This window comes from Tupaia chinensis, unplaced genomic scaffold (genome assembly GCF_000334495.1).
Source record: "Tupaia chinensis unplaced genomic scaffold, TupChi_1.0 Scaffold000627_1, whole genome shotgun sequence".
NCBI classification, from domain to species: Eukaryota; Metazoa; Chordata; class Mammalia; order Scandentia; family Tupaiidae; genus Tupaia; species Tupaia belangeri.
The window spans coordinates 615,919-628,349 of NW_006160147.1; the positions used below are offsets into that span (position 1 = coordinate 615,919).

The 12,431-nt window shown below is 52.2% G+C and overlaps 1 protein-coding gene across 1 annotated transcript in view; it reads left to right on the forward strand.

The window, feature by feature from the left end:
• LGR6 (leucine rich repeat containing G protein-coupled receptor 6) overlaps window positions 1-12,431 on the forward strand; it is a 135,763-nt gene that overhangs the window by 88,425 nt on the left and 34,907 nt on the right. The window contains exon 7 of the mRNA XM_006159347.2: window positions 2,266-2,337. Within this exon, the coding sequence (XP_006159409.1) occupies window positions 2,266-2,337 (72 nt within the window). The remainder of the gene's footprint in view (window positions 1-2,265; window positions 2,338-12,431) is intronic.

Genomic DNA, 12,431 nt, shown 5'->3' on the forward strand with positions numbered 1-12,431 from the left:
GGGTGTCACTGGGCCCCCCCCCCCCCCCCCCCCCCCGGGGTGATTTCTCGCTTTCTGTCTCTCTGTCTTTCTGGAGAGAGCGCATGTGCCCTATAGCAAAATTCTCTCAAAAAAAAAAAAAAAAAAAAAAAGTAAGGGGGGAATGGAGACAGGAGTTCAACAGTTGACAGGAAGAATAAAAGAGTTTGGTGACAGTTGCATAAATCCTTTGGTAAGAGAAGATCGTTTGCTCCCAGAAAGCAGGGTCAGAGCTCCCTGAGGGCAGGGGTCTGTCTTTCCTTCTGGAAACTGATGAAGTAGGTGGGCAAGGGTAGGGGTGACAGCGAGGGCTTGAAATCCCAAGCTTGCAGGGCTCCTAGCCCTGACCACTCTGTGGGATGAGACCTGCCCGCTGGTGCCTTGTGATGGACGACATCCTGGAGGCCAAACTGATTTTCCCCCTTGTCAGTGATTTTCTTCTTTCTGCCTAAAGATGTTTTTAAATTCCTGAACTTGCATGGCTTAGCTAGAATATATCACAGCGTAGAATATTCTGCATCCAATTATCCTAGAACAATGTATGCCTTTGAGCTGCGGATTCTACTCTGTCTTCATCTTAGAGAGGTTTTGTATTCTGTCTTTGACTCCGTCTCCAGTCTCGGTCGGATCCTGACGTTAATTCCCCTCACACTGGATCACCTTCATGCCTCAGCACCAGTCCGTCTCTGCGTTAGCCTTTTGGTCTCATTCCACCACACTCACCGTAATCACCGCCAGCTTTTCCTTTGACACCAGTTCCGTTTTCAGCAGCATCCACGCTGTCCCTTGTTTCAGATTTATTGCTGAGCCTTTCAGGGCTGTACTGTTGGGCCTCGGGTTCCTTGGTCTGCAAACTTACCTTTCCTTCCATTTATATAGAACATAGATTGTTCTAGAGCAGAAGGCAAATGTGACCGAGTGTCTTCTGTTCCTCATTTGTTAGTTTTATTATTTTTATTTTAGGTTTTTATTTAAAATTTTTTTTGTTTTCTAGGCTCGGAGCTTTGTCTGCTTTCCCCATCCCCTCGCTTCCTCTGCCTCTGTTTCCCTGTTTGTTTCCACGGTCCCCTACAAGCTCTGTCCAGGTGTTACAGCTGCGTGGTTTGGGCCCTCTTGTGTCGCTGAGATCGGGTGAAATGGACACTTCCTCCCTCCAACCAAGAACACCCTTGGGCTTCCAGTCATTTCCTCAATAGTGTGTGGTGGGAGCCTTTATTTTATTTTCCCTTTCACCTGTTCCTTTAAGAGGCCAGAGTGTGGGGGAGGAGGATACCCCATAGTTACTTTTCTTCATATTGAGGATTTGGGGGAGAATTCTCAGAAATTCGTTTCCTTGCCAGCTCAGTTTCTGTAGAATGGGGGCTGATTGGGAGTGTCTTGGCCGTTTGTTTTGCAGTGTATTTATGTTGGGCTGTGTCACCTTCCTGGCTTTGCTGCTACCTGTGATATTTGGGGTGGTGGTGGGCATCTGGTTTTTGTTCATTGGGAATCGGGAGAAGAAAATTCCGTCACTTATTTTCAATGAACTATGTACCTTGGCCATCTCTTCCAAGCGGATGTGCTACTGCTCCCCAGCCCCAGCTGCTCTGACCAGCCCTTCACCGTCCTGTGCAGACACACCACGCTCATTCTCCCCCATCCTGCCTCGCCCCTGCCTGAAACGCGCTTTCTGGTGCTTGCTCAGTTCACCTGTCTGTCCCTTGAGGCCCTGCTCTGGATCACCATTTCTATGAAGCCTTCCTGACTCCTCCAGCCTCGCCAGTCTCCCTGTTCTCTAAGCTTGTCTACGCTCTCTCCAGCTGTAACAGAGTCTTAACCTCTAATTACATGTTGTCTGCAGCGGTTTGCTGCTGGCTCCCCTAAGTATGTCTGGCCACTGAGTCAGGCAGGCTGGGCCCTAGAGAGCAGGGTCCTAGAAGAAGCCTCACACTCGAGCCCTGTGACCTAAGGCCTCTCTCCTAGAGCTCAGTGGATGATTGCCCTCACCCTGGCCTGGGGCTCCCCTTGCCCCGTTTCCTCGAGTAGGACATCAGAATGGGGTAGCCTGTAACGTGTGACCTTGGAGCCTGTGGCTTCGGCAGTTGGCCTTGGTCAGTCGGCTGTTCCTAGACGCAAAGGGCGGGACCACAAGGGGTCATTCTGCCCATGCTTCCGCCTCCACTCCCTTGCTCCCACCACCCCGTGCCCTGCTGTCCCTGGCCTGTGGCTGCTGGTGCCTATTCTGACGTGTCTCTCCTCCTCACACAGACATCTGCATAACAACCGCATCCAGCACCTGGGGACCCACAGCTTTGAGGGGCTGCACAACCTGGAGACGCTGTGAGTGCTGGGGTCATGCCAAGCTCTGTCCTGAGTGGCCGTGAAAGCTGGAGTCCTGGGGTGTGGGGCCTGGACTGCGGCAAGGGCCCGCCCGCAGCTCAGGGATGCTGGGATCTGGCCCCAGGCTTGCTCACCCCCACACCTCGCCCTGGCACTTTCTCTAGAATGTCACTCAGAATGAATTCTCCTCCTCCAGGTGGGTAGAATGTGCCCTTGGGAGTTCAGACTGGCCCAGGGAGTGGGGACCTAAGACCCCTGCTGCAGAGAACATCAGGCAATGAAAATTCCAGTCAGAAACAGGAACGACAAGAAATTGGAAGACCGAGGATGTTAAGCTGGGGACTAAAGGCATGGGTGCAGTTGTGAGTCTGAGGGGTGCTGCTGATAGGAGGAAGTCATGCCCCAGAGTAATGCCAGCCCCCTTGCCGGCCGCTCTGACCAGCTGCGTGATTAATGGGGAGATGGCCACGCAGCGTTCCAGCCACACTATAAAAAGCACCCAAGCCGCTGACTCTTAAAAAGCCATATTATTCACACATCATCATCCTGGAATTCAGCGAAGGTCAGAATGCACCCTGACCCCCCATTATTCCCTCTGGAGTCCTGCCAGCCCCTGCAGAGAGGGCGGAGTGGGCCCCACTTGAGCAAATAACTGGCTGGGCGCTCTAAGTGTGGCCACTGTGCCAGCAGGGGTGCTTCAGCTCCCATAGGGTGACAGCTGCCATGGCCACCTAACACAGGCCTGGGATGGGGCCTGGGGAGAAAAGGACCCCCAGGTCACCCAGGGTAGGCTCCTGGGAGTGGGGCAGCGTTCACAGTTTCAGGGGATCGTTACTGTTTCTCTCGCTCCCGCCCCCCTAGATCTCCTTCTACAGTTATAACTCCCACTCTCCACCTGACACCCCCCCCCCCAAGCATCCTCGAGCACGGCTCCTCAGTGAAGGGTGTTCAAGAATCCAAAGCAGCAGAAGAGAAAAAGCCGGGCGGGGGTTGTGGCCTGGAGAGCAATGTGTAGGGGAAGCCACTCAGCAAAGTCTATCCCAAGGGGGCATTTGTGGTGGTGCAGGGAAAGGAGGGAGGAGGCCCAGACCAAAGCCCCACTCCTCTTTCCTGTGGGCGGGAGACCAGAGGCCTGGCTGCTGTCTTAGGCTCAGCCTGAAGCAGGGGAGATGTCCCAGCTCAGCGGCCATCCTCACCCTTCAGCTGACCGGGTGCAGAGGAGTGGGGAGGGAAAACGTGCCCTAGACTTGAGCCGGGAACGAGGAAACCTCTCCCTTCCCTGTGTGTGACTTGGTCACAGGCCGTGAGTGTCATAGACAGCTGGACAAGTCCACCAACACTGAGATAACTGACGTCCAGGGAGGTGGCGTGGCCACCCAGAGGACTCTCTCAACAGAGCAGCTCTCTGGTGTGGTAACAGGAAAACGCACGAGAACGCCCCCGGTGTAGTGGCCTGCTGTTGTCTGTCATCTGGGCTGAGCCCACTATGTGCTAGGAGTTTGGGGGATCCTGGAGGTGCCATTACCCTGGGACAGCCCTGGCCCCCCAGTCACCCTTCCGGGGAGACACAAGAGCATGTGGGCAAGTGTTCGGAGCTGCAGATCGGCAGGAGGGAGTCCCACGGCAGCGGCCCCAGTCCCAGCCCTGGAGTGTGCTGGCTGTTAGTTCTGCTGGGGAGTCAGGTCAGGAGGGGGCACGCATACTGGGTGTGGGTTGGCACCTCTAAAAAGCCGACTAGCAGCTGTTTCTTCACTTTCGGGGCACGCTGCCTAATTCTTTCTCAATTAGCCCCAGGATTGCTGCACGGGGTGCTGGGCTCAGCCAGTGCTGGCTGGGGTACAGAGCGAGCCTGCCGCCATGGGCCCACCAAGCCTTTCATCTGCAGGAGTGTTTGGTTCTATCTCTAAGCCTGGGGCCTGCACCCGCTTCACAGATGGGAAAGCCAAGGCCGAGATGAAGAAAATGCTCCCTCGCTTTACAGCGTGGAGGCGGCATAGCCTGGTGACAAAGTCCTTGGTGTCAGACAGCCAGGGGAGAATGCCAGTCCTGTCAGCTGTGTGACCCTGGCCAAGGCCTTTGACCCCATGAGTCTCAGTTCTCTAATGCGCTACATAGCCCCCTAATCCTAATGAGTTTGCGGGTGGGTGTGTGGATTACACGAGGTGATGCGTATGCAGTTCTTACGGAGCCCGGCAAGCTCTGCTAAGGACATGCCTGCCCTTTCTTCTTCCCTAGTCCCTCGCTGAGGGCCTCCTTCTCAACAGCACACCCCTTTCTTCCTCACCCTTGAGGGTAAGTCCTTCTTCCAACTTTTGATCTCCAATTAAAAAGGGGAAAAGTGTGTTCTTTATCCTCTATCCCCCAAAGCATTTGCTGGGGAGCCAGATTGGGGGTGGGAGGTGGCTGGGAGAATAAAGGGGGAAAGAAATGATAGTCAAACCTTTTCATTGTTGCATAATTGGCACGCTTTGCAGCCTCAGTTATTACTCCGGAGCTTTTCATGTGAGCTTCTCACTGGAAGGGTATTTCTCCCTCAGGCTCTGTAAATCTCTGCCACTTAGACCTCTCTCATCTCTGGCAGCAGAGGGAAGATCAAACCCCCGGGGGCCCAAGCTGTGGTTTGGCTCCATCTGCAGACTCCTCTCAGGAGGGAGAGCGGCCCCCAGCCATACCACCTGGGGAGGAGGGACCAGGTGCAGGCACGCACATGCGTGGTCACACAGGCACCCCCATACACAGCCAACTGTGCACACACAAAGCACACACGCCGCGCAGCTCGAGGCCTCCACACTCCTTACTCTGCATCCAGCGCAGCACAGAGATGCCCACCGAATGCACCTGTGGCAACATGGCCCCTAGTATGCCCTCATTTCATTTCTAGAGACCAGGCTACCTGGGTGGTTCAACCCCAGCTCTGCCTCTGTGAGCTGGGTCAGCTAGAGCAAGCAGCTGCTCCTCTGTGAGCCTCAGTTCCTCCATCTGCACAATGGGCTACCTCCAAGGAGAGGAATAAGCAAGAGTGATATGCTTCAGGCTCTCTTTTACTCCACAAGAGCCACACAAATCCAGATGAGGGCAGGCCCAGGTGCTGGGCACCGATATACCTTCTCCTGCTAGGCAGAAGAAGTCCTGCAGATCCCACGTGAGCCCCTGCTCACAAGCCTTGCTGCGCTCCGAGGGCCTTACCATGTAGTGAAGGGGCTCTGGGTCATTTTTCCTGGTTTAGCTGTCAGCCTTTGCCAAGAAACTTCAGTGAGAAGCAGGCAGGATGTGCTCTGTCCTGACCCACAACTCCACGAACTTTCCGAAGGCCCCTTGGGTTTCCTCCACCATCCAGAGGAGACCAAATCTAGAGACTTGGGGTGAGTTGCCTAAGCTCCTGTAGCACGCAAGTGAAGAGGAACCCTTAGCTCCCACTGCAGGCCTCCTAGCCCATTGCTTCGTTCAGCACTAGCTCTCTGAGGTCCACCAGTTCTAGGATTTCTCAGGTATCTAGGCTGAGAAATAAGAGAAAGCTTGATGAAGAATGATGCTGGGAGACCAGCAGGTGGCGTGGAGGTTAAGGCACTGGATCCCCCACAGCCGACTCCATGATTCCCATCTGACTGGCAGCTTGAAAATCACACCAGGCGTGTGTAGGTGCGTGTCCAAAATCCTGAGAGTGGAGGAGAAGGGGTTGTGGTGGGGCCTTCTGCCCTGGAGGGTGATTTCTCACTTTCCCTCTCTCTCTGGTGAGCACATGTGCCCTGTGGCAAAGAAAAACAAAGGATGATGCTGGGAAGGTTCTCCCAGCAGGTCTCAGGGACCTGCAACCTGGCGCCCCTGTCCCTAGGCCAGTATGGAATCATGCTTGGAGGCCGTTCAGGTCCTGCTGCTCACGATCCTCGAATTCACAGCTACATGTAACAGTGAAATCTGACAGGAAAAAAAAGTCCTGGCAACCCTAGTTGCATCCTCAGTGGCCCATCCCCATCACCTAGTTCTATGGACTCGGTGTCTACACTTCGACTAGAACCCCGGGGAGCAGGGCTCAGGGTAAATCTAAGGGTAGCAGTGCCTCACCTCCCTCAGGCCTGGGCCGTGATCTCTGGGCCTTCTTATAACCTCCAACAAATTAGACACACGCAGAGCCCCCGGTTGGCTGGACATTACCCCTTGGAGGCCTGCCCGGGGCCGTAGTGAGAACAGAAACCTCTGGCCCCAGCTCCTCCTCTGACTCAGGGCCGGCATTCAACAGGAGTCTGGGAGACTCATAGAATTACCTTAGAATACAAAACTGTACATCCCACGTCAAGCCTCCTCTGGTGACAGAGTTCCCAGGGATCTGTTTCCATGGAATATTTTTACTTCAAGAGCGACTGTAGTTGGAAACTGTTCCTCTGTTTCTGTCACTGAAAACAACAGGTTTCGTTGTAAACTGGCTCTGACGTGGTCCTGAGTGACAGCCCTCACTCCTGAGCCTGACCATCAGCCTTTGGCTGGGGACAGAGATTCAGTTGGGTTTCTCCCGAGGTTCTTCCCAGGCTCAAGCCATCCAGGGATAGAACAGGATTGGGCTTAAATTAGCAGAGCAGGATCCAAATCCTGGCTCTGACGCCAGTGTATGACAGGCTGGTCACCTCACCTCTCAAAAGCCTCAGTTTCCACAAGTAGAAAATGGGGGTGATGTTTTATGATTTGGAGAACTTTTGCAAAGATCTCATTCTTGAGGTAGTGTAATTGCGTGTGGTGCCACGAACACCATAGGGGCTTCCTTTCCGTGGACTTTCTTTGTCCTGTCCTCCCTTCAATGTTGGATGGAACATGTCTTAAGGTTGCAGGGGAGCCTGACGGGGACGCAGCAGTAAAACCTGGTGCTCTGTGAGGCAAGCCCACATGGGAAGTTCTTGATTCAATTCTGGAGCCCTCCCTGACTATACCAGGCACATGCTCAGCCATGATCAGGGGCTGGCTGAAGCTAGGGGTGCATTGCAGTGTCATGACCCTGTTAGGGGTGCTCTCTCTCTCATTTGCTCATAGAGGAAATAAATGAATACATTTTAAAATTTTTAAATAAATAAAATATGGGGCCAGCAGGTGATATAGTGATTAAGGTGTTAGACTCCCACACGGTCGGCTGTGGTTCAAATCCCAGATCCGGTGGCCTGAAACACACTGGGCACATGTGTGTACGTGCCCAAAATTCCAAGAGGAGAATGAAGGAGAAGGGATTATGGCATGGTCATTCCTCCTGGGGGCTGATTTCTCACTTTCTCATTGTTTCTCTCTGTGTCTCTGGTGAGCACACATTCTCTACAGCAAACTTCTCTCTTAAAAACAAAAAATCGGGGGGCCAGCAGCTGGCATAATGGCTATGTCACTGGATTCCTATGTAGTCGACCATGGTTTGAGTCCTGGGCCCAGTGGCTTAAACTCATGCTGGGCGTGTGTGCATGCGTGCCCAAGATCCCGAGAGGAGAATGGAGGAGAAGGGATTGCGGCGTGGTCATTCCCCCTGGGGGTGATTTCTCGCTTTCTATATCTGTCTTTCTGGCGAGTGCACACCCTATAACAAAAAACTCTCAAATCGTCGGAGGCCCCCCCTCAAAACAAAAACCCTCCAAAAAAAAAAAAAAAAAATCGGGGCCGTCAGGTGGCATGGTGGTTGAGGCACTGGACTCCCACATGACCAACAGTGGTTCAAGTCCTGGACCCAGATGCTTGCTATCTCACTTCTCCTCTCTCTCTCTGATCAAATTAAAATAATAATGGGTAAAAGAAAATAATTATTTTAAAAATTAATTAAATAGCTTTGAAAGGTTGCAGGGAAGATGCTAGCATTTCACAGTGGTCCATGCTGCAACTCATCTCCACAGGTCAGTCGGGAATTTCCAGGCAGTTGCAATGTGCCTGCGATATTAGTCTTCAGCTGTAACAAATGACCACAACTTGGCAGCTTAAAGCAAATAAGTAGTTTATTCTCCCATAGTTCCAGAGGCCAAGAATCCAAAACCGAGGTGCTGATGGGGTTGGTTCCATCTGGCAAGTTTAAGGCAGAGTCCCTTCCATGCCTCTATCCTAGCTTCTGGGGGCCGCTGGCATTCCTCACTCTCCTTGGCTTGTAGACACGCCACTCCAGTCTCTGCCTCCATCAGCATGCTGCTTCGTTCCCCATGTCTGCCCTTGGTGTGTGTCTCCTCTCCTGATAAGACCACCATCATTTGATTTGGGCCTACCCCATTAATTCAGGGTGATAATCTCATCTCAAGACCCTTAAGCCTTCTGCAAAGGCCCTCTTTCCAGTAGGGTCACTCTCAACAGGTACTAGGGGCTAGGACTTAGATATCTCTTTGGGGGCTATGCTTCAATCCATCATAGCCATCCACTGGCAGGCTCCATGGGTGCTCTGGGTGGGATACAGGACCAGATGGAGTTTGCTGACTGGCCTTCTTATCTCAAGGCAAGTGCTGATCATCTCACCAGTCACTGGGCTGCGATCCTTCCTTTCAGTTAAGAGAATTAAAATATTCTTTTCTCGGGAACCAGCAGTTAGCGTAATGGCTATGTCGCTGGATTCCCACGTAGTCGACTGCGGTTCGTGTCCCGGACCCGGTGGCTTAAAACTCACGCCGGGCGCGTGTGCATGTGTGCCCAAGATCCCGAGAGGAGAATGGAGGAGAAGGGATTGCGGCGTGACCATCCCCCCTGGGGGGTGATTTCTCGCTTTCTGTCTCTATGTCTCTCTCTGTCTGTCTGGCGAGCGCATGCGCCCTACAGTGAAAATCTCTCCAAAAATATATATATATATATTTTTTTTTTTCAAAAGCTGTCTCATTTCGTATTTCATTTGTTCAGATTGCCACCCCACCCACCACTTGTTAAGGACGACAAGGCAGGAGATACGTATCTTCATATTATAGCTGGGGAAACTGAGGTATGGTGGATGACTTGCCTAAAGTCACCCACTAATGAAGAGCTAGGGTTAGAACTTGGGCTTCTCTGCCTTTGGCCCAGTGTCAGCCCTACAGGCCACACTGTCTCTCGAGACTAGGAATCGAGGAACTCTTTCCTCTCCAGTTCTTAATCATCTTACTTTTGTGGGTTTATTAGCTGCGAATTTGTGGGGGTTTGCGGCTTATGGAGGAATTTATTATTCCATATAAAACTTTGTTTTTCTGGCTTCCCCCGCAGAACCACTAATGACATTTAACAGGCAGAAAATTGGGCTGCCCAATGGGTCTGTCTTGCATTCTGTGACTAGGACGGGTTATTAATAGTTGTTCCCAGCACAACATTCCCTTTCCCATCGCCTTGACATCAGGAATAGCCAAGGTCACTGCTCCTGTCACCGAACCCCTTCCTCCTCTGCTGACAATAGGGCCACAACCTCCACTGTGAAATGACCCCCTGCCCCACAGGCACCCCAGCCAGCTGGTCTGGAATGGAGCAGGGTGGGAGGTTAAGGGGCGTGGGGAGTTCGCCTTGACTGCCTTAGAGGATATCAGGGAGAAGAGACCAAGAAGTTCTGGTCTGGCCCGGATCCCTCTGCAGGAAGGAGGAGCTCATAAGAACCAGCTCTGTGGCGCGCTTCTCCCCTCTGTTTCCATCCAATTGTCACACTGATGACAATTTTACTCATTGCTACATTTATTAATGGGTGGCCTGTTAGGTTTATTGAGCTTCTTGTATGTGCCAGATCACCATTCCAAACATTTATGAACAACGAAAACATAGCCCCTGCTTTCACAGAGGCTAAAGGCTTCTAGATCGAGGTCCAGTTAGTTCCCAGGCCTCCTTGAGCATGCTGGACATACATGCTCATGAGCCCGTGATCCTGGCTGGCTGAGGCTGGGGCTGAATCATGGCATGGGGACCCTGTCAGGGAGATTTCTCTTCTCTCCCTCTCTCGGTGAAGAAATACATAAACTTTTTAGAAAAGGGTCCTAGGGGCTAGCAGGTAGTGTGGAGGTTAGGCTGGACCCCACTGGCCAACTGTGCAGTTCGAGTCTCAGATCCAGTGGCTTGGGAAAATCACCCTGGGAACGTGTGCGTGTATGCCCAAGATTCTGAGAGAAGAATGGAGAAGGAATTGCAGTGTGGCCATCCCCCTGGGGGTTGATTTCTCACTTGCCCTCTCTCTCTGTCTCTGTATCTCTATCTCCAGTGAGCACACATATCCTACAGAGGGGGAAGAAGAGGGTCTAGACCAGAAGTCCTGAGTTCTTTAAAATGGCAGAACCACACTGTTCCCAGCATTCCTGACTGCCCATCACCCTCACCTTTCCCCTGGCATGCCCTGAGACTTGATGTCTATGTACACTCTCCCCCTCCGTGTTCTTCTCTGGTCTCACACTTTCAGTCCTGTACATTTGCTGATGACTGCAGCCCAGACCCACACCCTGAACTCCAGACATCAATGTCCAAAGGACTCCTTGGCACGCTCACATGGCAATGCGGCCTACCCTGGAACTTGTCCCTAAGCCTGTCCCCCCAAAAGTCTTTCCTGGCTCGGAGATGGTAGCTTTGCTGTTGAAGTTACTCAAGCCCAACACTTAGAGTCATCTAAAACATTCTCCTTCTCTCCCATCCCACATCCAAGCTGTCAGCAAACTCCATCAGCTCCATCTTCAAAATATATGAAGAATCTGACCACTTCTCCCCTCCTCTACTGCCACCACACTGGGCCAAGCCATATCGACCTCTCCCCTTGTTTATTGCAATAGGCTCTTCTTTGGTTCCTCTGCTGTCATTCTTGTCACATTATAGTCTATTTTCACCAAAACAGCTAGAGTGACTCTTTAAAAATGCAAATTGGAATCTCATTACTCGTCTGTTCAAAACCCTCACTGGCTTCCCAGCACACTCCCAGGAAAGCCACAGTCCTATGCCCGCCTGCAAGGCCTCAGATGGACACGAGCCCTGCTCCTTCTCTGGCCTCACCCCCTCCTCAATCTACTCCAGGAATAATGGCCTCCTTGAATGGCCACCAGGCATGCGCTTGTCTTAGGACCTTTGTGACAGTGGTTCTCTTTGCCTGGTTTGTTTTTTCGTAATTGTCCACGTGGTTTACTGCCTCGCCTCTTTCAGGACTTTAAATGTCACCATTTTAGTCTGGTCCTCCCTGGTCACTGCTTTCTAACTCCTTCCCAGCATTCTCCATTTCCCATTTAATTTGTTCCCCAAATCTAATGTCCCTTTTAAAAAAAATTCTCCCTCCCTCCCTCCCCCCCCTCTTTCTTCCTTCTCTATTTTGTCACCTATTTAACCACCTCTTCATAGTTTGTTCACTTCTGTACTTGCAGCGCCCGGCACAGGGAAGGTGCTCAGTAAATATTTTTGAGCAAATGCATGGCTATGCGAACCCAGGCTAACTGTTCCTCTCTGGGCTGCAGTTTCCCACAAAGCCTTGGACTACCGACTGTCTAAGGTGCTCCCAGCTGCGGCATCTACATTCAGAGCTATGCGGTCCCAGCCCAGACCACTCTCCAGAACCCCGACTTAAATGTCTACTGGTCAGTCTTCTCATGGCCTGGGAGAGCACAGATGCCCCCACTCTCTGACTTAGAGAAATGCCCTGGACATGAACAGGATCCCCTGGGATGCTCCCCTAGCCTGGCCTTGGGGCAGGGTCACTTTCATACATGTCCAGTTGTTCAGAACCACAGGGTCCTGGCTTTGGAAGTCACTGGGGTAGATCCTCAGGCCACGTTCTGCTGTGGTCAGGGCATCTCAGAGCATTAGGGTCCCCTGCATCCAGGCGAGAGGGGTGTAGCCCACAGGGATCTGATCACATCCAGAGGACTGAGTCCTGTTTGGATCATATCTGGAGAGTGATGTGGGCTTTCCTGGAGAGGGGAGTGAAAACGTGAGGTTTCTGCAAAATGAGATTCAACAACCTAGTGGGGGAAGTGTGATGATTGTCTTTGGAAGACAGATTATGCATGTTTTATGGTCTTCCGGCTAGCTCAGAATGAGAAGAGAGACTTAATCCAGAGAGAAGCCCAATAGCAGTGACCTTGGACACCCAGCCAGTGGGTGCCCTGCCATTTAGATAGTCCAAGCAGAAACAGGATCCCCATTCCAGTGGGACTTCAGAAATGATTCATTCTCAGGGG